Below are 27,326 nucleotides of genomic sequence, written 5' to 3' on the forward strand. Positions count from 1 at the left end.
GCTCAAGTCACAGGTTTCTTTGATTTAGAAATAAATGAAAATTTTTTTAATGTGTGAAAATAGGACATACAGTATCTAGCACATAATAACTATTAGATCCCTTCCTCTTTTGTTTTCCAACTTATAATGAATACCAAAAGCCAGGGTTTGGACCAAAAGAGGATAAAGTGGGCCATACCCTTCCAGGCTTACTCATAGCTGGGTGTGCGGAGACTGCAGGGGAGATTCTTAGGAAAAGACTTCATGTGACAGAAGTCACATGATGTGAGCAAACCTTGGAGTTTGAGGCTGCTCAGCATGAGATTTAAAAGTCAGTATTTAAGAGAGATATGCATCCAAGTTTAGCTGTTTTTAATTATATAGAAAAGTATCTCAGGGAGCCTGGGTGATGCAGTCAGCTCAGCATCCGCAACTCTTGGTTTCAGCTCAGGTCATGATTTCATGGGTCATGAGATCAAGCCCCACATTAGGTTGTGAGCTCAGCAGGGTGTCTGAAGATTCTCTCCCTCTGCCCCTCCTCCCCCTTGCATGCACTCTGTCTTTTTCAAATAATTAAATCCTTTAAAAAAAAGAAGAAAATATCTCAAACATATCCAGAAATTTAGTGGTTAAAAGTACTTTATTTTAGAGAAACAGCAGAAATGAAACTAACTGGAGAGAAATATTTTCTTACTATTTGTTAACTAAAGCATATGTCTAATCACTATGCTTCCTTCTTATGATCCTTCTAGAAATTACTCCCAAGTGTTTTCCGGAGAAAGCTTGAGTTTCTGTTATTATCAGAAAATCTCCAACGTGACATTCCAGAGAACATCCTCAAGGTGAGAGAGGGCTTGGAAGCCATCTACCCCAGAGTTACAGTCACTCAAACCAGCTCAACTTGTCCCCATGTTGTTGGCTGTGTTCTCAGACAAGACCAGGCTAGGTAGAGGTCCCTTTGAGGAGAGTTCAGAATTATAATGAACTTACCTGATTTTAGAATTCTTTAGAGTTGGATTGTCTAGAAGTACTAAGTATAAGGGGATTAAAGGTTTTTTTTTCATTCCACATAAAAGGAAGATCTAACTTAGATTTAAGCTTGGTGTTTGAATTTTTCACCACTATATCATAGAGAATATAAAGGGAGAAAGGAAATGCTATTTGTTGAATACCTCTTCTCTAACAAGTACATTAATAATCCTTGAATCTGGGGGCACCTGGGTGGCTCAGTGGGTTAAGCCTGTGCCTTTGGCTCAGGCCATGATCTCAGGGTCCTGGGATCGAGCCCCACATCGGGCTCTCTGCTCAGCAGGGAGCCTGCTTCCCCCCCGCCCCCGCTCTCTCTGCCTGCCTCTCTGCCTACTTCTGATCTCTCTCTCTCTCTCTCTCTCTCTCTCTCTCTCTCTAGGCCACCAGCTATTAAAGACGCACTAACAATAGGATTTAAGATAGGGACTTTTCGGGACGCCTGGGTGGCTCAGTTGGTTAAGCAGCTGCCTTCGGCTCAGGTCATGATCCCGGCATCCTGGGATCGAGTCCTGCATCGGGCTTCTTGCTCGTCAGGGAGCCTGCTTCTCCCTCTGCTTCTGCCTGCCACTCTGTCTGCCTGTCCTCTGTCTCTCTCTCTCTCTAACAAATAAATAAACAAAATCTTTAAAAAAAAAAAAAAAAAGAAAGAAAAGATAGGGACTTTTCGTTTATTAGGCCAAGGACTCGTGGCCCTGTGACGATCTTGGAGGCAGTTAATGAAGAAGCACCCCCGAGCGCTGTCCATAGGCATGATGCTAAATCATGGAAAAGCACCTACTAACCCATCCTCTGTTCTCCCTCTGTTCCAGCTGTACAAACAAATTATAGGCTATAGGGGTTCTTGCCTTCAAAGGTTTGCCATCTAGTAAGGGAGAAAAGACCAGTACACACACGCCACAATTATGGATTAAACCAGATGGTACTAATTTTGAGTACTTTCAAAGCCCAATAAAGAGGGAGAGTCCTGTGGGTTGGAGGTATTGGGAAGGTTTTAAAGGGTGAGGAATAGGTTATATCTCAAAGGGTGGCTAGGATTTGGAGCAGAGGTTAAAAACTGGTGTGTAATATTCTCTTACAAGTTGAATTTAAATGCCATGGGAGTGGGCATCATGTCTTATGTCCAGTTGTTATCTGCTTGGACTATGAATTTACAGCCCCTGCTTTAGATCCACAGTGCACATTTTGGAGGTGGTGAGAGGGGCCTAGCTTGAGAATGAAGCCCTTTGGCAGTTGAGTTCTCTCTTTGCCTCCATCTCTCCATTTGTAAAATGAGGATAATAGTAGTGTCTTCCTCTTAAGGTTAATTTGATTTTTCTGTGTAAAGGGCTTAGCACGAAGTAACTACTATAATGTGTTTGCTACTGCTGCTGTTACAGACACACTCATATTTATACTGAAAAGAGGAAAACATCAAGCATATAAGTGATAACATCCTAGACATGCTCACCATGCTTTGCTTTATCATCTACTCAGGAGTTCTACGAAGCCTTAGCACAAGATACAGGAGGCCCTGTGCTTGACGGAAATCAGAGGCAGGAGAGCTGGAGCCCTCGGCTCAGCTCAGAAGCTGTCTCTGTGCTCTGGGATCTTCTGAGGCAGGCTCCCCAGGCAGCCCAGACCCTGCTGGAGCTCCTGCTTCATGAGGACGATGGCACTGGCACTCTGCAGAAGGCACTGGTGGACCTCATTCGAAGGGCACTTGGAGCTGTGCAGGGCCCCACCACTGGGTCCGCTGGCATAGTAGATGCCATCTACGGAGCCCTGCGGAGTCTGCGTTGCCCTGCAGAGCCGCTCGGGGTTGAGCTGCGTCTCCTGTGTGAGGAACTACTGGAGGCCTGCAGGGCTGGAGGGAGTCCCCTGCAGGAGGAGCAGGTCCTCAACTGCCTGCTACACAAGGCTGGACGGAGCCTGGTCTCCTTATATGGCCATACCTATGCAGAGAAGGCCACAGAAAAGCCAGTGAAGGCTGTACCCTCGGGAAAAGGTGTGTTCCCTTTGCCGCTTCTCCTTGCATGCTTGTAACTCCACTGTATCCAACCTCTGAATTTCCTCTAGGCTGTTGCCTTCCAAGTTGCTCAGGAAATCTAGGGGAGAGGCTAAGCATAAATGGTAAGGTTTTCTTTTGTGGAAATACAGATTTTGTAGTCCCAAGATGGAATGATGGAAAAAAATAATAAAGTAATAGCAATAGCTGGAAAGAGCTTTTCAGAAGCTCTTGAGAGAAGTAAAAGTGCCTTTAACATAGAAGTGTAGAAAACCTGGTTTAACTTTTTAAAAAAATGAACTCTCACATCTGTTGGTTTTTTGAATGGGCTTTAGCTTAGAAAATATCTTCCTATTCCCCAGTAACCTTGTCTGGTTTGATTTTGTAGTCTCCCCCGATCATCTAGATCCTGAGCAGGCAATGCTGGCCCTGTTCTCCAATCCTGACCCAGCCCAGGCTTGGAAATCAGCCTATTTCTACTGCCTGAGCAACAGCAAGCATTTCCTCGAGCAGATCCTGGTAAATCGAACTTATTCGTTCCCCATCACAGAAGTACCCAGGGATTGTCCTATAGGCTTTTTCATTTCTCATTTCTCTCTGGCTCATTTATCCAACACAAAGCAGTCTAATTAGCAGTGAATCATTTGGTGTCTCCATCCCACAGTCCAAGGGGAAAAAAGGCTGTGAGAACCAGTATCATTCAAAATTAGAACTGCAGTCATTTTATATACGCCCTTTGACAAGATCTAAGATGTTAGATACATATAAGCTTTCTGGACGGTATGAGGAAGAAAAGACAGTGACAGCAATATGTTGCCGAGCCAACGGGGGACTTTAGTGACTCTGACCTCCATCCAAACCACAACTGAGCTTTAATTTGACAGATGTTTCTTAACCTCATCCTGTGTGCCATGTACTGTGCTCAGAGCTGGGGTTACAACAGAAGTCAGTCCCTGCCTTTGGAAAACTTACAGTCTAGACTTTCTGTGGACATTTTGTACTCACCTGGAGACTCCTGTCCTTGTCCCACATCTCCCTATTTTACTAAAAAGTTTCCTACCCTAACAAGCAGCAGGGCCACATAACTGTCTACAGCAACCTCCGTTGGCTTACAGGTGACGGCACTAGCGCTGCTGAAAGAGGAAGACTTCCCAAGTCTTGGCCGCCTACTAGACAGAGAATTCAGGCCTCTCAGTCGACTGCTCGTGCTCCTGGGCTGGACGCACTGCCAGAGCCTAGCATCAGCAAAGAGGCTGCTCCAGACACTCCACAGGACCCAGGTAACTCTCCCTCTGCCACGCAAGCTGCTCTGGAAGTGAGGGCTGTGGGGTCTCAAAGTGAGGCAGAATGCAGGGTCCTGAAGTCACTCACTGTCTGACACCAGGTGCTTCAGTCCGCATCTCTTTCTTCCATATCAACACAGGACCAGGGCTGTGACAAGCTCCTCAGGGATGCCTGTGATGGTCTGTGGGCTCACCTGGAGGTCCTGGAGTGGTGTGTACAGCAGAGCAGGTACAGTCCTGTGCGGCCAGCTGCCTTCCTACCACTGGGCACACTAGACCCCATGCTCCGCGCGTGTACCATTTCAGGCCGCCTTCCACATAGATGTTTGAGTCGACAGCATTGACCTGCAACTAATAATCATCCCAGCTATTAAACCAGGAGAGGAATATAAATAATGATTATCTTTACCATAGCTATAAAGTTATAACTAGAGGATAATTTGAGGATGACAGTGATAAATGGAACAAAAGCTCACATTTCCTGAACAACTTTCTGTATGCCAGACATAGCTCTGAGCCCTTTCAGTGGGTAATTTCACTTTAGCCTCACAGCAATTCTGTGAGATAGAGGCCGATATTGTCCTCATTGTAAAGGTGGGGCAACTTAAGCCCAGAGGAGTCAAATCACATGCCTAAAGTGACACAGCTAATAAGTGTGGTCCCTGTTATTAGGCACGTGTTATCCTGGATCATAGGTTTATGCAACACCTGCCTCTTGCCTGTATATAAGGCTGTGCTTCCCCGATGACTTAGCCTGAGGTCTTCCCCAGATCCGGGTTCGTGTTTTGTTCTTCACCCACTTCACCAGCACTTCCTGAAGTACAATGGGCAGAGGGGGAGTGGGGTGGGTTACTCAAAGCAATCAGAGAACCTTAAGTCAGCTGTTAGCCAGGAAGAACGTGAAAATTGGAAAGCCTAATCTGTGGGCCCTTTCTAGGTCTTTTCTAGACAAGTAGAGCTGATTTGATGTACTTTCCTAATGGTAAATGAATGCTCTGCTCCATCCCAAACCAACTAGAAGTTAGTGTTGAGGGAAGTGAAACCTGTGGTGTCATGGGCCAGAGAAAGAACAAGAGGGAACTAAGATGGGTTTCTCAGAGTTAGATATAAACTGACTTTCTTCCAACCTCTCAATTTTGCCCTTCAGCAACCCCATACCAAAGAGAGATCTCTTGAGTCATTTATATGGTGGAGACAGCCACTCTGTGCTCTACTCTCTCCATCATCTTACCAATCTTCCAGCCCTCAGGGAGGAGGATGTTCTTAAGCTCTTACAGAAGGTGCCAGCCAAGGACCCCCAGCAAGAACATGGTGAGTTGGTGAGGAATAACTTGGGCAGGCTTCCCTCTTAGGACAATCCTGCACCAGTTTCTTTCAGCACAAGATTTATGTAAATTTGATCTGTCAAGGTGGGTGGTCCAGCAGGTGCCCACTAGTTTGGCACTATTTGTCCCAATCAGATTATGGGTTGTAGGGACACTCCTCTCCTTTCTTGGTGAGGTATGGGGAATCCTATGAGAACAGGCCCACAGGAACCTTTGTCCTCCTGGAATTTTCTTAGGAACCACTCAAGTACCTTTATCCCAATGAAGCAGAATTAGGACCTGCTCTCTAAATTTGCAGCATTGTCATGGGCAGTATTTATGAAAGTTCTTGGTGAGTCTTTCCATGCTTCATAAGCTTCTTCCTGGCAAATTCTGTGCTTTCTTTCCCTCCCATCTCTCCTTCATAATCTGTTAAACAGATAAAGAAGTTTAGAAGACTTGCCTAAAACAACAAAGCGTTTTAACCTCAGATCTCTGCTTAAAACTCAGCTCCTCATTAACAAGCTCTTTTTGCTCTCAACCTAGATACTGTTTTGATTTATGTTTTAAAAGAATCTGCTACTAATTGGAAAACCATTATTACTATATTTTACATTTTTTTCTGGAGAAGTAGGCAATTTGTTTACCAGATCTAAAGGAACTAGAACTCTCTGTTTTTTACATACAAGTACAAAAGGCTTCCAGAGAAGTATTTTAAATCAGATCCCTGGTGACTCACCAGGACACACATGGAACTTGAAGTTGGGAAAGACAGAAGAAGAGCAATAATAGTGCTGGGATTAAGGTAACGCAAGAGAGGCATCTGGGGTACAAAATTTAAGGAGTCACTCACTCTCAAGGTCATGCAGGTGCTTGCATGTCCTACTATGCAGAGGCCAAGGCATAGAACAGTATTGGTCTAGTTTTTCATATTACCTTAACCTTGGTAAAGCTGAGGTTACTTTCTAAAATTAATCACAAGGAAGTTCATACATAAACGAGTTTATTGCAACTTCATAGTAGCAAAGCATGCCTAACCACTGCATGCCCTGCCCGAAAGGAATCCCTAGGGAAGGGATTTATTCAGTAGAACTGTATGCAGCCATCAGAAATTTAGTCCATGAAGAAATATAATTAAATGCTTGTACTGTAAAAAATACTTAGGAAATAGGAAAATTAAATAGTATATAAAATGTCATTAAACACTCAACTTAAGTACATACTTACATGCCAAACTATCAAAGACATTAAACCAGAATGTAACAATGATTGTATTTAGTTGGCAGGATCATGGATAATATTTCTTTTCTTCTTTTTTGCTTTGTTACATTTAGTGCTTTTTTCTTTTTTTAAGCAAGTTGTCCTTTTTTTTTTTTTTTTCAAGATTTTTTTTATTTATTTGACAGAGAGGCACAGTGAGAGAGGGAACACAAGCAGGGGGAGTGGGAGAGAGAGAAGCAGGCTTCCCTCTGAGCAAGGAGTCCAATGCGGGGCTCGATGCCCGGACCCTGGAATCATGACCTGAGCCAAAGGCCAAAGGCAGACACTTAACAACTGAGCCACCCAGGTGCCCCAGTTGTCCTTCTTTTATAGCCCAACAGATTTCTGTATATTAATTTTGTATCATGAACTTTACTGAATTATTTATCGGGTCTAGTAGTTTTTTGGTGGAATCTTTACGGTTTTCTATATATAGTATCATGTCATCTGCAGATAATGAAAGTTTTACTTTTTCCTTACCAACTTGGATACCTTTTTTTTTCCTTGTATGATTGCTGCGGCTCGGACTTCCAGTACTATGTTGAATAAAAGTGGCGAGAGTGGACATCTTTGTCTTGTTCCTGATCTTAGAGTAACAGCTTTCAGGTTTCCACCATTGAGTATGATGTTAGCTGTGGGTTTTTCATATATGGACTTTATTATGTTGAGGTATGCTCTCTCTAAACTTTGTTGAGTTTTTATCGTAAGTGGATCTTTTACTTTGTCAAATGCTTTTTTATATCTGTTGAGATGATAATATGGTTTTTATCCTTTCTCTTGTTAATGTGGTGTATCACATTGATTGATTTGTGAGTATTGAATCACACTTGCATCCCTGGAATAAATCCCCCTTGATCATGCTGAATACATTTTTTAATGTATTATTTTATTCAAATCGCTATTTTTTTAAAGGTTTTATTTATTTATTTAAGACAGAAAGAGAGAGAGCAGAGGGAGAGTAAGAGGCAGAAGCAGACGCCCCACTGAGCAGAGAGCCCAGTGTGAGGCTCTTTCCCAGGACCCTGAGATCGTGAACTGAGCTGAAGGCAGACACTTAACAGACTGAGCCACTCAGGTGCCCCTCAGTTTGCTATTTTCTTGAGGATTGTTGCATCTGTGTTCAGCAGAGATACTGGCCTATAATTTTCTTTTTTGTGGTATCTTTATCTGGTTTTGGTACCAGGGTAATGCTGGCCTCATCAAATGAATTTGGAGGCTTTCCTTCATTTTCTATTTTTTGGAATAGCTTGAGAAGAAATAGGTATTATTAACTCTTCTTTAAATGTTTGGCAGAATTCACCTAGGAAGCCCTCTGGTCCTGGACTTTTGTTTTACGATTACTAATTCAATTCTATTGCTAGTAGTGAGTCTGTTCAAATTTTCTGTTTCTCCCTGATTTGGTTTTGGAAAATTGTATGTTTCTAAGAATTTATCCATTTCTTCTAGGTTTTCCAGTTTGTTGGCATATAATTTTTCATATTATTCTCTCATAATCCTTTGTATTTCTGTGGTGTCAGTTATTTTCTTACATTTCTGGTTTTATTATTTGAATACACTCACTCTCTCTCTCTCTCTCTCTCTCTATGAGTCCAGCTAAAGTTTTATCAATTTTGTTGATCTTTTCAAAGCACCAGCTCCTGGTTTCATTGATCTGTTCTATTGTTTTTTGTAAGTCTCTGTTTCATTTATTTCTGCTTTAATCTTTATTATTTTCTTCCTTCTATTGGCTTTGGGCTTTGTTCTTTTTTTCTAACTCCTTTAAGTATAAGGTTGTTTATTTGAGATCTTTCTTGTTTCTTGAGATAGGCCTGTATTAGTGTAATCTTCCCTCTTAAAACGGGTTTTTCTGCATCCCAAAAGTTTTGGACTATTGTGTTTTCATTTTCATTTGTCTCCATATATTATTTCCTCTTTAATTTCTTGGTTGACCCATTCATTGCTTAGTAGAATGTTACTTACCCTCCATGTATTTCTGTATTTGTATTCTTTCCAGACTTTCTCTTGTAATTGATTTCTGGTTTCATACAATTGTGGTCAGAAAAGAGGCATGATGTGATTTCAGTATTTTTTAATTTATTGAAACTTGTTTGGTGGCATAACGTGTAATTTATTCTGGAGAATTTTCCATGTGTACTTGAAAAGAGTATGTATCTAAATACATCTGTTAGATCCATCGGCTCCAGTGTGTCCATTCTGATCCACTGTTGCCTTGTTTGTGTCCAATGATCTATCCATTGATAAAAGTGAGGTGTTAAAATCCCCTACTATTATTGTAATATTGTCAGTTTCTTCCTTTATGTCTGTTAATAGTTGCTTTATGTATTTAGGCCCTCCTGTTTTGGGTGCATAAATATTTACAATTATTATATTCTCTTGTTGGGTTGTTCCCTATATCATTATGCAGTGCCCTTCTTTGTCTCTTATTACAGTCTTTGTTTTAAAGTCTGTTTCATCTACTATAAATATTGCTACCCCAGCTTTCTTTTCACTTTATTTGGAAGGTAAATGTTTTTCCATTTCTTCATTTTCAATATGCAGGTGTCTTTAGGTCTGAAGTGAGTCTCTTATAAGCAGTATATAGATGGCTTAAGCAGGTTATATTTTCCTATGGAAGGAATTAGGGTCAGATTAAAATGTTAGAGACCCTTTAAAAATTATGGTGCCCCCCCTTTCTCCTGATAATCAAAAAAAAATTTTTTTTATGAAAAATTATTAAACAAGTACAAGGCATTTCAACTGAGTTTGTGTTTTTTCCCTTGATGTCTGCTTCAGTGCTTTCTTAAATATTAAATATTTGTTCCTAACAAATATTTCTAACAAAGGCAACTTTTTGTTGCCTTTGCTCTCATTATTCAGTCTAAATGCATTTTAAACCTTGTCTCCTACATAATGTGGCACTAGGTGGACTAAATATTAACTTGACATTTTAATTTTCTTAAAAAAGGAAAACGGATATTTTAAGAAATATGAGGCAGAGACTTGTTAAATAGCCATGAGGGCCGTAGTGAACAGCCATGTAGAACGGAGGCAGGTGGGAAAGAGAAACAAAGGGGCTGCACGTTGACATTGAGTGGAAGAAAGGGTCCAGACGGGGCGCAGGTCAAACTGACAGCAAGGAGAAAGAGTGAGAAGTCTGAGCCAGAAGAGCAGTGTGTCTTTGCCTCAGCCGTCCTACACCCCTGCTTGAGAGACCCAACTCTGAAGTTCTGCCCATGTCTCTACCATTCAGATTCAGCTGGAGCCCCAGTCCCTGAGCACCTGAGCCGGTGTCCGAACCTGACGCTCTACCAGAGCTTCTGTGCCATGAAGTATGCCATCTATGCCCTCTGTGTGAACTCACACCAGCACTCCCAGTGCCGGGAATGCAGAGACAGTCCTTCAGAGGACCCGGCCATGGCTGCAGAGCCAGAAAATGATTCTCTCTCCTCCCCAGGTACAGACTTCTCCCTGCCATCCCATCCCTGACATAAGCCGGCAACAGCCTTTCCCAGAGAGTTCTTCGTGGCATTGGGAGGTGGCCTTGGTTTTTTTATGTCCAGGAATAATTTCATCCATTTGTCAGACTCCATGAATCAGAAGGACGTGGAAGAGACAGTACCTAAGTTCTAACAGGAGTCTGATCACTTAGTGCAGTATTTTCCAAATGCTTTTTTTTTTTTTTTTTACTATAACCCTTAGTGAAAATAGCATTTCACATCACACTCCTGTTTACACTTAGGTATATAATTTGTGAGATATATATGTTTGTGTAAGAGATATACAAACTGAGTTTTAAGAAACAATACTTACCTTTCCAAATGGAGCACACTCTCAATTATTTTTCTGTTCTATTTTTTTTTTTTAAGGTGGGTCTCTAAGTCAATGTTCTGGGTTACAGCCTCCATTATGAAAGAACCTCATGTTTTATCCTCTTTCTTTGTTTTTTTTTTTTAAGATTTTATTTATTTATTTGAGAGAGAGCACAAGCAGGCAGAGTGGCAGGCAGAGGGAGAGAGAAGCAGGCTCTCCTCTGAGCAGAGAGCCAATGTGGGGCTTGATCTCAGGACCCCGGGACCATGACTTGAGATGAAGGCAGACATTTAACTGACTGAGCCACCCAGGAGCCCCCCTCTTCCTTTTTTCTTAATAGTTTGTAATTCCTTAACTTGCCTTCTGTGACTGGGGTTCCATTATCTCCCGTGTGGCTTTGGAATAGACAGACCTTCACCAGTGAGCATGGTCATTTCTGACTAGTGAGTATTTCTTGAAAGATCTAGGTAGCTCATGATCCCCTTTAGTGTAACAGTGAATGAAAATAGAATTGAGGAATAAGGCATCTCTGTGCTGCCTTCATTCCAGGAACTGAAATACGAAGTGCTTGTTGGAGATGAGGAATAATATTTTTTTTGCTGTTTTGTTTTTTAAACATTTTTTTTATTTTCTCTTTTTTTAATTTAAATTCAGTTAATTGACATATAATGTATTGGTTTCAGAATGATTCATCAGTCTAATATAACACCCAGCGCTCATTACCTCACGTGCCCTCTGTAATGTCCATCACCCAGTTAGCCCGTCCCTCTCCAGCAACCCTGTTTGTTTACTATGATTAAGAGTCTTGGGGCACCTGGGTGGCTCAGTGTGTTGGGGCCTCTGCCTTCAGCTTGGGTTATGGTCCCAGGGTCCTGGGATCGAGCCCCACATCGGGCTCTCTGCTCTGTGGGGAGCCTGCTTACCGCCCCCCCCTCTGCCTGCCTCTCTGCCTACTTGTGATCTCCGTCAGATAAATAAATAAAATCTTTAAAAAAAAAAAAAAAGTCTCTTACAGTTTGTCTCCCTCTCTGATTTTTCTTGTTTTATTTTTTTCCTCTTCCCCTATGATGATGAGGAATAATATTTAAAAGCAGAAACAAAATAATGAGTGTTCAGTGAGCTGTACCCTTGATTAGGGTAGCAAAATCTGTAAATCATGCAAAGATATGGCTGAATAGTCTCTTGTTCTTCTCCCTATAACTGCTTCTCATAGTCATTAAAAAATAAATGACTTAAAAAGTGAGAATGTTTGAGTCTGCCAAGTAGTATTTCTTTTTTTGTTTTTTTTTAAGATTTTATTTATTTATTTGACAGAGAGAGATCACAGGTAGGCAGAGAGGCAGGCAGAGAGAGGGGGAAGCAGGCTCCCTGCCGAGCAGAGAGCCCGATGCGGGGCTCGATCCCAGGACCCTGGGATCACGACCCGATCTGAAGGCAGGGACTCCAACCCACTGAGCCACCCAGGCACCCCTGCCAAGTAGTATTTCTAATGTTTACATTTTCTCTCTTCTCTTTCTCTGGCCTCTTCTCTTATACGTGCTTCTCTAGGTGCTTCAGATCTCTTCTCAACATACCTAGCCAGATGTCAACAGTATCTGTGCTGTATTCCCAACGCCTTGTGCCTGGAACTTCTAGAAAACATCTTCTCATTGCTCCTCATCACCTCTGCCGAGCTTCACCCAGAGCCTCACCTACCCGAGGACTATGCTGAGGATGATGACATTGAAGGGAAGGGTCTGTTGGATTTGAGGTCACCATCAGAGAGCCCTCAGCACACAGCAGAACCCGAGAGGAAGTCAGAACGGAGTTGCCAGGGAGTCCCCAGGAGCCTTGCTAATACAATCCCAAGCTGTCCGAAGACAGAGCCAAAAGACAGTTCCCCAGGGCCCCATGGGCACAGCTTTTTGGACCTAAAGCACTTTACTAGTGGTATCAGCGGGTTCCTGGCTGATGAATTTGCAATAGGGGCCTTCCTCAGGCTTCTACAGGAGCAGCTGGATAAACTTAGCAGCCACAGTCCCCCAGAGAAGCCAAAGCTGCTAGAAGGCCAGAGCTGCTCTGGAAACAGAGATGGCCTGCAGAGCCGCCTGCAGCGGTTTTCCAAGGTTCTCTCGGAGGCCCAGTGGAGATACAAGGTGGTAACAAGCAACCAGAACTCAGGTGAGAGGAGACCAGAGAGCCAGTGGGTCCCAAAAGTGAGGAGGGGAAAAAAATCCCAGGAATGTGGGAGAGTGAGTTGTAATATGGGAGTCACACCTTAACTCAGGGCATTATCACCATAGCAACCAGTGAAACCCGTCTCCTGGGGCCAGTCCAGATCTCCCCCTACCTGTCCTCCCAGGAGGTGGGTCAAATCAAAACTGAACACTCCCATATGACCCAGAGTTTGCCGTTTCAGAGGAGCAGCCTTCCCGAAGATACCGGCCCATAGCCACAGGGCATCCAAGTCTCCGCCGGGGGCGTCGGACCAGAAGGAGCCGGCCAGGTAACCTTCTGAAGAGTTCTCCCCAGTCCTCATTCCAATGTGCCAGGCCAAGTGGTGTGCTGCCACTTGTCTAGGATTCTTTAAAATAAATCACATGGTCCAAACAAAGAATAAGGGATCTAAGATTATCCCAGTCCCACTCCCCTAAGGTAACCTTGCTAATAGTTTCTTTCCAGAAATTTTCATGACATATAACCGTATGTTGGATTTTATGCATACAGATGCATCATACTGTATTTACTGTATTTACTGTATGTATTGGCAACTGTGCTTTTCTTTTTTCACTTACATTCTTTTATATATACAACAGATGTATCATGCTACATATTGAGAACTTACTTTTTTCTCCTTGTAATTTAAGGCCTGCTTAGCATTTCAGTGCTATGTATACCTTTTTGTATACATTTGTGCACATTTAAATTGTTTCTGTTTTTTACTATTAGTAACAAGGCTATAGTAAACAACCTTTTACATATATCTCTGTGTATACATACATACATACATATGTGTCTGTGTGAATAAGCCCCTACAGTAGAAATAGCAAGGTCAAAGTTATATGGATATTACCAAATTGCCTTTAAAAGGAGGTGGACCAGGATGCCTGAGTGGCTCAGTCAGTTAAGCATCCAACTTTTGATTTCAGCTCAGGTCATGATCTCAGGGTCCTGAGGTAGAGCCCCAAGTCAGGCTCTGTGTTTGGCCTGGAGCCTGCTTCAGATTCTCTCTCTCCCTCTCCCTCTGCCACTACCCCTTCAGCACCACCACTACCTCTTCCCTCCCCAGCTCGTGCACTGTAAGGAGCTGAGGGTTGGTTCTCTCTTTTCTTCCTAATACCTTTAGATGGCCGGGACAGAAGTTCCAATCCATCCCTGGAAAGTACAAGTAGTGAGCTGAGCACAAGTACTTCAGGTATGGGGGTCCCAAACATTTGCCAACTTCAAGCAGTTTTCCCTGATAGAGAGTTGCCCTTCATCACAGTATAAAATCCTGGACTGAACAGTTTATGCCTGCATTCAAGAAGGTTGGTTCTAAGAGATATAAACTTCCAGTTATAAATAAGTCCTGGGGCTATAATACACAGTGTGGTAACTATAGTTAACACGACTCTATTGTATATTTGAAAGTGGCTAAGAGAATAGGTCTTAAAAATTATCACAAGGAAAAAAATTGTAACTCGGTGTGATGAATGATGGATGTTAACTAAACTTAATGGGTTGACCATTTCATAATATATACATAAATCATTTTGTTGTTCACCTAAAACTATTACAATGTTACATGTCAATTATATCTCAATTTGAAGAAAAAAAAAAAAGAAGAAGAAGAAGGTTGGTTCTGTAGATGGCCAAGCAGATTTCAGCAAGGAAAGGGGGAAGGGCTGTCTAACCATCATGGAGTCACCCATCAGCAGAGAGAAACAGATGACTAACCCAAAAATGGTACTTATGTCTTGTATTCAAAGATACTAGCATAGGTTTGCTCTTCAACTGAGGAAGAATTAAGCCCCACTTACAGAACTTTTAGAGAAGGACCTTAAAGATAAGCATTTAATGGGAGGTGCCAGCAGTCAAGTTTTTCCTCAGTTTCTGTTGCTTCCCTGGCCCTCACATTCTTGTGTGCCAACAGAGGGAAGTCTGAACGCTGTGTCTGGAAGGAATGAATTGGATGGCCGGTTACAGCCCCAGTCTCAAAGTTCATTCATCCCCATGATGTTCTCCCCACCCGAGTCACTGCTGGCATCCTGCATCCTCCGGGGGAACTTTGCCGAAGCCCACCAGGTAAGGGGAGCACCTGTGTAGCGGGTGTTAGCCGCCCAGGCCATACCTTGTCCTAGGAAGGAAAACTAAGGCAGCCCATGGCTGTCCAGGCCCCACTGGGCCTCATGTAAAGCTAGGTGCATGTGCAACCAGAGCCTCAGGAGCACCTGATGGACCAAATCCAACAGGAGCAACAGGGGAGTTTCCATGTTCAAGGCCCTTAGCATTGTGGATTTCAAGATTAATCCTGGAGATTTAAGCTATTGAATCGTTTCTTAACAGAAAGTGTTTCAACAAGATAAAATATTTAGCCACAATTTCATCACTTCAAAATAGTGAAATATTTTTGTGTCTTTCCTTGTACTCCTTCTGGAAACACATAGGTGTTTTTATATAGTTAAAAATAATGATGCAATTTTTTTTTTAAGATTTTATTTATTTATTTAAAGAGAAAGACACAGCAAGAGAGGGAACACCAGCAGGGGCAGAGGCAGAGAAAGAAGTAGGCTTTCCGTTGAGCAGGGAGGCCGATAGAGGACTGGATCCCAGGACCCTGGTATCATGACCTGAGCCAAAGGCAGACACTTAACAACTGAGCTACCAAGGCTCAGATGCAGACAATTTTTAATAATAACTAAAATGCTAATTCTATACAAGTATAGGGAACTACCAAACTAGAATGTTCATCGTGTTCTATAGGAAAAAGCACAAGGAATAAAAGTCAGAAAGACTCTTACACTCTCAGAAATTGCATATCCTTATTTGAAAATTGGAGTTACATGTAATATCTGCTTGTCCTACCTCATGGAAATGTTAAGAGGTTTATGTACAAGCTGTAAGAGATACAAGAATCCTCTACTAAGAATTGCTTAAATTTAATGGCATAAAAACCTACTCTTCTGGTTTTTAAAACTCTCTGGATATTTTTATTACACTTGTGCTGATCCCTTAACAAATAGGTCAGAATATTTCTTTCATTCGCATTCAGTTGTTGAGAAATAAATGGAGAAATCTAGGTGGTGGAAGAATCTTTGTTCAACTTCCTCTAATCATTTTAGATCCCAGACTTAAATGATAATAATTCTGAACCTCTGTGGGAGAACAGAACCCTTGCCAACCTTTTTACACCCAAATTCAGAGAGGAATTCAGCTGGGACCCTCCCCCCCCAACACCCTTACCCCCTCCAAGGCTTTATTCCTAAAAGTCCTCGCCGCCTCTTCCTTTCCTGGGACCTTGATCTTTTTTTTTTTTTTTTTTAAAATAAAAATCCCTGTTTTCTTAACCTGGTTATATAATAAGTCATGCATATTACAAGAAATTACCAAAAAATATTAACAAGTATTAACCCTATTATCTAGAACAACCGATATTAAAGGTAAAGTATATTTTTGCCAATACTTTTCCAAGTTATGAATGACTTTTATATAACCAAAATTATGTTGAATCTATAGCTTTATTTAGGACCTTTTTTGTATTTGCCTTGTCTTTGGGTTTAGTGACCTCACAGTAGTCTGATCAAGTAGGTGCATTTGACCATTTCCCTGCTAGTCAACATTCAGTTCTTTTCAACCTTGTAGATTATCACCTTCGAGCATTAAGTCTTTTGAATTATTTCCTTAAGAGAGTTTCTCATAAAAATTACTAAGTCAAAGAATAAAAACATTTCTTAAGCTTTGTAGATTGTCATATTGCTTTTCAAAAAAAGATTGTGACAGTTCATCCTACCAGCACTCCATGATGGTTTATTTTTACTTTGTCATTGTGATAGATGCAGAATGGTATTAATGTTAACTTAAATTCCCTGGATTACTAGTAAGGGAAAACATTTTTCATCTATGAAAAATTTTTATTTTTCATATATTAGTCATATGTAATTAGTCATATGCATTTTTTCTTGGAAACTATCACGTCTTTTGCCTATTTTCTGTGGGGGCCATAGCAGCTTTCTTGCTAAGTTTTATGAATAATTTCTGTATTTGATCTATTCTTCTAATATTAGGTGCTCTCACAAGCCTCCAAAGCATATGTCTCAGAGCCATACTCTAATGCTAGGCAAGATCTCCTATCTCTAGATTTCCTAACTCAGCAGACGTAGCACAACCCCCACTCCTCCTCTTCCCGTGACAGGTGGTGTTCATGTTCAACCTGAAGTCCTCACCCAGCTCAGGGGAGTTGATGTTCATGGAGCGCTACCAGGAGGTGATCCAGGAGCTGTCCCGAGTAGAGCACAAGATTGAAAACCAGAATTCCGATGGTGGTAGCAGCACCATTCGAAGAACGGGCAGCGGCCGCTCCACGCTACAGGCCATTGGCAACGCTGCAGCAGCAGGTGCGGGAGAGGTGGGGGGTGAGGGAACAGCCATGCAAATCATAGGTTCCTCATGCAGGTAGGCATAGCACCTGAAAAATAGCAATGCTGACACACGCAGAGTCTATTTCTAGTTGTGGCCCAACTTCCCTGACCCTAGTGGTCCCATCTCTGCCACTTGAGCTGCTCCATTCAGCTCGTCCTATGGGGTTTAAACTGGAGGGTGTGAATGCTGTTTCCCCCATGTGTTCTGATGGCCACTGGCTTGGGCTTTGGGAAATGGTTGGGAGTTTATTTCCTTCCTATGTAGTTATTCCAGGATAAAACATATCACTTCACTTTTCTTCAAAGTGAAGTTGTGTATAACATTGATGGCATTGGATTCACAGGTGTTAGTGCCCAATGTGGGTGGCACTGCAAAAGCCCATCCTTTCATGATTTCTTGAAAGTGGAATCCTGCCCCACATTTCCACATCTCTTAGTCATCCAGGCTCCGCACATCAACTACCGTCACAGATTGCTCCTTCTGCGTTCTCCCAGAAATTCACCATACCTCTTCAAAAGAATATCTGCATATCTTTTTTGTTTGTAATATAAATGCGTTCTTAACAGTAAGTCCCATTTTTTACCTGGTTTTTTTTAGCAATGTGTTTTAGAGATTGTTTCTGATTAGCACACACAAATACACCTCGTTCTTTCTCAACCTACCTTTAGATCCCATTAGGAAGAAGCCCCCAGTCATCTTGACCACTTTGAGTTTCTCTGGGTCTGCCTTTTCATAACATTGTTTTGAGTCCATAAGAGCAGGCTGTAATGATGGTGCTAATACATACAGAAGATAATCTTGTGCGGAAGGATCTCAAACTTTTTTTTTTTTTAGGTAACTATTTTTCAGAATGAAAGTAGTGAGAATCATGTTAACCTCTTGCTTTTTATTCCACCTCTGGGTGTCCAGGGATGGTATTTTACTCCATCTCTGATGTGACTGACAAGTTACTCAGCACGTCTGGAGAACCCATCCCCACACTCCAGGAGGACTTCTGGATAAGCAATTCCCTGGTGGAACCCACTGCTCCCCTGAGAGAGGTTCTGGAAGACCTCAGTCCCCCTGCCATGGCTGCATTTGACCTTGCTTGCTCTCAGTGCCAGCTTTGGAAAACCTGCAAGCAGCTCTTGGAAACAGCTGAACGACGTCTGAACATTAGCCTCGAGAGCCGGGGTGAGTGTGCTTCTTCAGCTTTATTCCTTATTCTCCATTGAGGGGATGGGTTTATGAGATGCTTGATAAACTGCATAAGAAGAAAATACTGACTGGGGACAGGGAGAAAGGAGTATTAGTTAATTTCCTCATGTCCAGTCTGGTGGTTTAAATATAGTCTGAGACACTTATCTTTTTAATAGACTTGGCAATCTGCACTCATTTAGGGAAATTATAGATAAATTCAAAGGCGAAATATATATTCAAAAATTGTATAAATGGAGGGGCGCCTGGGTAGCTCAGTGGGTTGGGCCTCTGCCTTCAGCTTGGGTCGGATCTCGGGGTCCTGGGGTCAAGCCCCGCATCAGGCTCTCTGCTCAGCGGGGAGTCTGCTTCTCCCTCCCTCTCTGTCTACTTGTGATCTCTCTCTCTGTGTCAAATAAATAAATAAAATCTTTTTTAAAAAATTATATAAATGGAAATTGTGCCTTTAGACTGCATGCCCCTGCCAGAATGAACCTCACGTAACCTAAAACCCAGAACAGTCTTGAATTTGTAAATGTGGCATAAGGGAATCATTCATGGATCACAGCTAGAGGGAGGATTATATCTTGAGGTTAATAATGTCCCAGAATGTGTATATGGAATTCTTGGAGGAATCTAGTATATGAAGGTAGAAGAATATGAAGAAAGAATTAGGCAAAGTTCCATTCTACACATCCTTGATACACACACCAAACATTGGAAACAGCACCCCTCTGTCAGTAATATGAAGAGAAGAACGTGAATAGGTCATGACAGGATACCCAGTCCTAGGCTCAGTGATTCATTAGAAGTTATAGAACTCAGCATATAGTCATACTCATGGCTGAAATTTATTTCAGCAAAAAGATATGCAGCAAAATCAGCAAAGGGAAAAGTCTCATGGGATAAAGTCTGAAGGAAACCAGGCACAGCTTCCCACAGTCTTCTCCCTGTGGAGTCACACAGGCTGTGCTTAATTCCTCCAGTGGTAGTTGTGACAAGTGTGTACGAGGGTGCTCATTAGAGACTCAACGCCCAAGGCTTTTATGGGGCACCATCTCTGCCCCGCATGTACCAAAATTCTAGACTCTCAAAAGGAAAGCAGATGTTCTTTGGTTCATTTTATATCCATGTCAGAAACTATTTACCAGTCAACGTTTGCAGCTGCCAACCAATGGCAAGTTTGCAAGCAAGACTTTCAAAGGATAGTGATGTGGTACCTCTTTTCTGCACACCCCTGCACATCACTTCTGAGTTGTTGGTTAAAATGTCCTTTAATGTTCACATTGTCCTTCTAAGAAAGTCTGCTGTGGCATGTGCAATGCTGTTTTTATAACACAATTTCCCTCCCTCTCACCTAGTACTCCTACTTGAAAATGAAAGGAGGTATTACTCAGAATGTTAATAGCTGAGATGGTTTCATGTCAATTAGTTAGGAATTAATTTAGTACCTACTATATTTCCAGATTATCTGAAGTGTAGGGGGTACAAGAGAGATATAAGGAATAATCTTTATCCATAGAGTTGTTCAGTCTAGTCAGGGTGTCAAGATGCCACTTTAAGCAAAGAGAGAAGATAGATACGATCCCAGCTCAGGTTCTCAGCTGAGGGCATGACCAAGGCAAATTCACAAGAAGTGATTGGCCTGGGACAGCAGTTCCAGCGGAGTGCCTAAGATGCTGGGTCTGCTGCTGTTGACAGTGGAGGCATCATGCTGAAGGTCGCTCTGGAACCTCAGGCATGGAATAAGCCAGGTAAACTGGTTGTCACCCAGAACAGCACAGCATATATTTCCTCCCTAACACTGGAGAAGATAAAATTTTTGTAAATACATACAGGACTGAGTATCAATCTTTGAAAGTGCTTGATTTTGTCCTGCATTCCCTCTTCCTTCAATCCGTTTCCAGGTCGACGGCTAGACCACGTGGTTCTCAATGCTGATGGCATTCGAGGTTTTCCGGTCGTTCTTCAGCAAATCAGTAAGATCCTCAATTACCCACTTACGTCAGCCGGACAAACTAAACCAGGTGGGCTGCATTTCTCCCTTTCTCTCTTGATTCCTAGGTGTGGAACATTAGGTCCGCATCAGAGTTCACTCTTCTCATTTGCTTCCCACAGAGAGTGTAGAAGAAAAGGGAGCCGGCCCTCCGAGGTGCAGCGTGGCTGAGCTGCTTCAGCTGTGCTGGCCCAGCCTCACCGAGGACTGTGTGGCCAGCCGTGCCGCCCTCTCGCAGCAGCTGGATCGGGTCCTCCAGTCCCTGAGAGAGGGACTACAGCTGCCAGGTATGGGCCCGACGCGTGGCAGCAGATGAGGGCTGACCGAGGGAGAGGAAAGAGCCAGGAGTGGAGCACTTTAGAGCAGAGGCTGAGCACTCTGGGACTGGGCTCTTGCGGCCCCCTCGTTCGTCAGGGCTTGCCTCTGACGTGCTAACTCCACCTGATTCTCCCCTACTCAAGTGAAGGGTTGCTTCATGCTCCATTAGCTGATACATCTTCCTGACTTTTAATGCGGAATACACCCGGAAGGTACTTAGTAAATATTGATCACCCTTCGCTAAAAGATTACCATTGCTCTCCACAGAGCCATTCCACCCCAAAGAAAACAGGACTCTGCACCCTGATTTTTCTATACTCAAAGCTTTCCTGGCTGAGAATCACTCATACAGGCAACCAGTGTAGGATTTTATAGCTACCTTGTAAGTGTAGCACTTAAGCTAACGAAGGCCCTGTTGATCAGAGCCGGAAGCAGAGACTAACACTTCCATCCCTTCTCCTGTCATAACTCCTTCCAGAGCCCAGGAGTACTCCACTATCCTCGCTGGTGGAGCAGGCAGCCCAGAAAGCTCCAGAGGCTGAGGCCCACCCTGTGCACATCCAGACTCAGCTCCTCCAGAAGAACTTGGGCAAGCACACCCCAGCAGGCAGCCAGCAGACTGACTACATGGGCACCTTTTTCAGTTACTGCAGCACCATGGCTGCAGTTCTCCTTCGGAGCTTGAGCTCTGAGCCTGGTGAGTCACAAGAGAGAGGAGATGGAGTCATGACTGGCCCAGTGTTTAGAGCAGGGAAGAGGAAGGGTGCACAACAAAAGAGGTTCTAGGTACTGGGGCGCCTGTGTGCCTCGGTTGGTTGGGTGTCCGGCTCTTGGTTTCGGCACAGGTCACGATCTGAGCATTGTGAGTTCGAGCCCCACACTGGGCTTCACGCTGGGCTTCACACTGGGCATGGATCCTGTTTGAGATTCTCTCTCTCCCTCTGCTCACTCCTTCCTGCCCCTTCTCAAAAAAAAAAGAGAGAGGTTGTGGGTACAGCAGTAGCCATGAACACTAGATTTATAGAGTCCACTCTTACTTATCTGTGTGTTTTACTCATCCTTGTCTCCCCACTTCCCAGTACAACTGTATAGCACATGGGTGTACTCCGTAAATTCTGATTGCATTAATGACAAAAAATAACTCTCTCAGACTGTCGTGGATTTGAGGACTGGGAGAGGATCAAGCTGTAACATGAGGGCCAGGTTCTTATCTCAGTCCGCAGAGCAAGTGTTGCCTGTACTTTAGTCATGGTGAAGAGAGCAGGATGAGCTGTTTGTGGCTAGACCTACCCACCAAAGTCTGTGCTGTGGTTGGAAGTCTTTAGAGCATAATAAGTTGTAAACTTGCAATCAGGGTCCTGTCGAGAATACCCTTTACATAGAAAATATCAACAGAAGGGCTCTCAGTGTACTCTTTTTTTTTTTCCTAAGGTTTTTTGTTTGTTTGTTTGTTTGTTTTAATTTGAGAGAGAGTAGAGTGAGAGAGCATGAGCAGGGATGGCAGGAAGAGGGAGAAGGAAGCTCCCCGCCTAGATTCAGGGCTCTATTCCAGGACCCTGAGATCATGACCTGAGCCAAGGCACACATTTAACCAACTGAGCCACTCAGGTACCCCTCAATGTAGTCTTCATTTTGACATTACCCTTTTTTATTAATTCTGGGGAACAGGGCTCTGAGCTGTTCTGGTCAGTGGTGAAAACAAAAGTCACTTTATCTTTGCAGATCACTTGGAGGTCAAGGTGGGAAATCCATTTGTTCTCCTGCAACAGAGCTCTTCCCAACTTGTGTCACACCTCCTACTTGAGCGACAAGTTCCGCCAGACAGGTAGGAGCTACTGTGTGGGACTTAAGCACGGATGGGCCTTCTTATAACTGTTTTCGTTTCATTAAGGAATGCCAGGGTTCAGTGGGGTTGTGCTTGAGTTCAGTACAGAGAGTGGGGATTTCTTTCAGACTTTTCCCTTAATTTTTGTTTACTCTTACTACATTAAACTTCAATTTCAGTCTGCCTCATTTCTTTCTGTTTTACCACCTCTACCAACATTTATATTATAAGCATAAAATTAAGGGATGAATCTTCACTTATGAATAAGCAAAAATCCAAAAATTGGATAACTCATTAGTTGGCACACTATAGGAAAACAAGCATTCTCAAAGACTGCTGGTGAGATATAAATTGGTACAGCCCCTGTGGGAAAACAGATTGTCCATATTTATTTAAAAAAACAAATTTGTATACCCTTTGACTTAGCAATCCACATGGGGAAATGTACCCTGTGGCTTTCCTGACCCGTGAAAAATTATATATATACAAAGTCATTTTGTTCTAGTCTTATATGTAATAGAAACAGGTAAGAAAAATCCACTGTTCAGTAATAGAAGACTAGATAAATTATGGCTCAACCCATAATGGAGTACTATGTAGATATAAACATGAATGAGGGGGTCTCTCCGTAGAGGGATGTGGACAGATCTCCCAGATAGAATATCAAGTGAGATATTGAGAGCAGAGCAGGGTGTCTGTTAGGCTGCCGTTAATGTGAGGAGAAAAGAGAGAGTTAAGAGTAACAATTAAAGAGTCTACATTTACATTTGATTGTATAAACAAACGAATTCTGAGCTTGGGTAATATGCATGTGCGCTCAGGTTTTGTGCCTCCTCTGCTTCTCTCCCTCCAGGCTGGCAGCCCTTCTGGCCCGAGAGGGGCTCAGCCTGAGTGTGCCGAAAGTCATCGTGAACTGCTGCTGTGAGCCTCTTGCCCTTTGCTCTTCCCAGCAAAGCCAGCAGACGTCATCCCTTCTGACCCACCTGGGCGTCCTTGTCCAGCTACATACCTCCCAGTGCCTGGAAGACCTCCCGCTTTCTACACTGGGCTCACCAAAGCCAACTGGGAATTCCACAGTGGAGAGAAAGCCCCACTCCTCCCCAAGGGAGTCATCACTCCCAGCCCTTACGTCCTCTGCCTTGGCCTTCCTTAAGTCTCGCTCAAAGCTGCTGGCCACAGTGGCCTGTCTGGGGGCTTCCCAGGGGCTAAAGCTCACCAAGCCCAGCTTGTCATGGAAGGAGTTTCGTGGCCGCAGGGAGGTGCCTCTGAGTGCAGAGCAGGTAGCTCAGGAGTGTGAGCGCCTCCTAGAACAGTTCCCTATGCTCAAGGCCTCCCTCCTGGCTGCCTGGGAGCCACTACGACAGTCCACCGAGCAGGGCCAGAGCCTGGCAGCGAGTCTCTGTGGCCGGGCCAGTCTCTCTACCATCCTCCTGGGCCTACACTCTCCCAGTGCCCTACAAGTGCTCACAGAGGCCTTCGAGGAAGCCCTCGTAGCCAGAGATTGGCGCCGAGCCCTTCAGCTCACAGAAGTGTATGGGCGAGACGTGGACGACTTGAGCAACGTAAAAGATGCAGTCCTGAGCTGTGCTGCGGCATGTGGTGAGCAGAAGGCTGTGTCTCCCCCTTCCCTGGTGCTAATAACGTTGAGCATTCAATGAGTGTGTCATTGCATTTGATCCCAATAACTCTAGAGAAAGCTGCCACCGTAATCTCATCATATTAAAAGGAAACTGAGGTTCAGAGAATAGGAAACTTGCCCAGGATATTAAGTGCTGGAGCAGAGCTTAGAACCCCACCCCACTCCCATCTAACTTACTTTATTTATTTATTTATTTATTTATTTATTTATTTATTTATTTGAGAGCGCACACACACATGTGAGAGAGAGAGCAGGAGTAGTGGGGAGGGGCAGAGGTAGAGGGAGCGAGAGAAGCAGACTCTTGTCAAAGCGGGGAGCCCGATGCGGGACTCGATCCTGAGCAAAAGGCAGCTGTTTAACTGACTGAGCCATCCAGGCACCCTCCATCTAACTTCAGGACAGGCACTCGTAGCCAGTATCCTCAACACTGCATACCAGAATCATTGGAAAATTCTATAAAGTACAGATATCTGAGCCTAACCCCCAGAAGCCCAAGCTGGAATTCAGGCAAATGTTGACTTTAAAACAAGAGCTAACGAACTTTTTTCTAAAGGGCTTCGGAGACGATACAATCTCGGTTGCAACTACTCAACTCTGCCGTTAGAACATGAAAGCAGCCAGAGATAATACATAAACAAATGAGTGTGGATATATTCTAACACAACTTTATACGTAAAAACAGACTGGGGGCTCCTGGTTGGCTCCCTCAGTAGAGCGTGCAACTCTTGACCTCGGGGTTGTGAGTTTAAACCCCATGTTGGTGTAGAGATTACTTAAAAATAAAATCTTAAAAAAAAAAAGAGACTGTGGGCCTGTTCGACTACCCCTATTTTAAAAGCTCCCAATGAGGCATCTCTTTCTGCTGCCAGGCCCTGTCCCCATGCTTTAATAAAACCACCTTTTTGCACTGAGAAAAATAAATGAAAATTCCCAAAGAGCTTTTAAGGGAGTTGAGGGCAATGACCTGTAACACTCCACTGAGCAGGGACAAGAGTTGGGCATGCCATAGGAAATGGCTTCTCAGGCAGGGGCTTGACTGCCCTGCAGAAAGGAGAAAATCCCTCCAGGAGAAGGTGGAGAAATCCAGTGACTGGCTGTGCAGTCTTAACTGTTTTTAGTCTGTTTTCAGATCTGTGAAATGGGTGTAGGAGAGAAAGATCTACTGAGTAATTATGACAGAGGGCATGGAGGGGGTCATAGTGGTTTACCTGAAATAACTTTGGAGAGTTCTGTATGACACAGGGCAGAAACTGCAGGGAACACTCAAAGTTCCACCTACAGTCTGAGTCTGACCCAGTGGTATCACAAAACGTGGAGAGCTTCATCTGTTCTTCCGTCTCTTCTTCCTTCATTCCTTCTCCCTTTCTTCCTTTTTCTTCCTCTCCTGTCTCCTTCTCTCTCTTTTCAGAAAGTCTCATGACTATGATTAAGTTTGCAAAAAGAGAAACATGAGGGCATATAGCATTTCTCCTTTTCATATAATGGTTCTAAGTATAAAAATTAATTAAGGTCAGAAGGATCTTAAGGATCCAAGCTCCTGTTTTATGAAATTGAACAAAGCCCTTCTCTTAAGGAGTAGCCTGGACTTTTGAGCTCTTCCAGTGCCAGGCTTGCTACCTCTGGACATCTTTTTGTCCTGTAGACAAAGAGGGTTGGCAGTTCCTGTTCCCTGTGAAGGACGCATCTCTGCGAAGTCGGCTAACCCTACAGCTTGTGGACAGGTGGCCCCTGGAGTGGTGCTTTGAGATCTTGGCATACTGCATCTCGGATACAACTGTCCAAGACGGACTGAAGTGTGAGCTACAGAGAAAGCTGGCAGAGCTGCGGGTGTATCAGAAGGTATGGTTCCCAGCATCAAGAAGAAGGAAATAGGCTTCCCACCATATTACCAACTCCAGCCTCTTCTCATGTGATGCTGGACTTTAAGAAACAGATGATCTGGGCCTGGCTTTTGTCCTGCATCTGGCTTCTGTTCTTGGGTGAACAATGAAAAGAGACCTTACCTCTATTTCCTGTTATTTTCCTTTTGTAATTTTAAATATGTGTGCATCAAACAAGGATAGTAATAACAGTCCGCAAAGCCTTTTTCACACGTGTACTTGAGTTTTGTGCATGTTTTATGTCTGTTATGTGTTCCTTGTTTTTCAAGAGTTCTTACAGATCTTAATCTTTATTATGTCTTTTTTAAAGATTGTTTTAAATGTCAAGAGCCATTTTGAAAGGCTGCATAGACATGACAGTTTGAAAATGAAAGATTATTTCAGGATGTGTGTTATATTCAAGATCAAGAGGCCCAGGGAGATAGATTTCAGTGGTATGGCTGCATAGCAAATATAAAATTTAAGCTGATTTTTCCATTTGCTTTAATTCTTCCTCTCTCCTGGCAAGTTTTGACAGCTTAACATTGGGACAGAAACCTAGGGGTGGCCCATCCCTGGAAACTCCGATGAGTTTGAATGTTCATAGAGGGGGAAGCTGAAGTGTGGTTTAATAGCTCTTCCTATCTTTCCTTAGATTCTAGGTTTGCAGTCTACCCCAGTGTGGTGTGACTGGCAGAGCCTGAGGAACTGTTGCATTGAGGACCCATCAACTGTCATGAACATGATTCTAGAAGCAAAGGTACTATTTTCCTGAGTGGTATTCCCCTTTTTCCCTTTCTCAGAGTTGCAACTCCCTACCTGACTGTAGACCCCTTTCCATGTATCAGTGTCCACATTTTTTTGTAATTACGTCACATTCTTTTTTCTTTTTGTGTGGGTAAAATTTACCAACAGAGGGAGAAGTGTAGAGAATAATGCATCCATTATGTACTATCACCCTACGCTCCGTACGCTGAGTACAGAATGTAGATCTACTGGTGGAATTGTTGAATCACTGGGCGTGAGCATCCTCACCTTCACTGAGACATTACAAATTGCTCTTAAGCTCAGTAGACCGCTTGCAGTTCCTCTTACCAAATGCCATAAGGATATAGTATTGTCCAGCATTGCCCTCTGTGCCAGTAGAATGGCATCTCATGCTCGAATTTACATTTCCATGATTACTAATGACCTTGATTATGACATATGAAAATGTCTTTTCATATGTTTATTGAACATTTGAATGCCAAATAGAATTTTATTTATTCTTTAACGAGCCCATATACCA

General features: G+C 43.3%; 1 protein-coding gene across 2 annotated transcripts in view; it reads left to right on the forward strand.

Annotated features, from left to right (window-relative positions):
- Positions 1-27,326, forward strand: part of ZFYVE26 (zinc finger FYVE-type containing 26) — a 62,195-nt gene that overhangs the window by 5,791 nt on the left and 29,078 nt on the right. For both annotated transcript variants that reach the window (XM_032875123.1, XM_032875124.1), the window contains exons 4-23: positions 732-821; positions 2,482-2,992; positions 3,381-3,511; positions 4,108-4,272; positions 4,416-4,504; positions 5,423-5,586; positions 10,069-10,272; positions 12,177-12,788; positions 13,027-13,113; positions 13,954-14,022; positions 14,740-14,891; positions 16,999-17,200; positions 18,135-18,398; positions 20,309-20,428; positions 20,520-20,684; positions 21,194-21,412; positions 22,438-22,540; positions 23,394-24,139; positions 25,822-26,018; positions 26,694-26,798. In XM_032875123.1, coding sequence (XP_032731014.1) covers positions 732-821; positions 2,482-2,992; positions 3,381-3,511; positions 4,108-4,272; positions 4,416-4,504; positions 5,423-5,586; positions 10,069-10,272; positions 12,177-12,788; positions 13,027-13,113; positions 13,954-14,022; positions 14,740-14,891; positions 16,999-17,200; positions 18,135-18,398; positions 20,309-20,428; positions 20,520-20,684; positions 21,194-21,412; positions 22,438-22,540; positions 23,394-24,139; positions 25,822-26,018; positions 26,694-26,798 — 4,395 coding nt within the window. The remainder of the gene's footprint in view (positions 1-731; positions 822-2,481; positions 2,993-3,380; positions 3,512-4,107; positions 4,273-4,415; positions 4,505-5,422; positions 5,587-10,068; positions 10,273-12,176; positions 12,789-13,026; positions 13,114-13,953; positions 14,023-14,739; positions 14,892-16,998; positions 17,201-18,134; positions 18,399-20,308; positions 20,429-20,519; positions 20,685-21,193; positions 21,413-22,437; positions 22,541-23,393; positions 24,140-25,821; positions 26,019-26,693; positions 26,799-27,326) is intronic.

Source organism: Lontra canadensis, unplaced genomic scaffold (assembly GCF_010015895.1).
Source record: "Lontra canadensis isolate GAN:19392208 unplaced genomic scaffold, GSC_riverotter_1.0 scaffold55, whole genome shotgun sequence".
Taxonomy (NCBI): Eukaryota; Metazoa; Chordata; class Mammalia; order Carnivora; family Mustelidae; genus Lontra; species Lontra canadensis.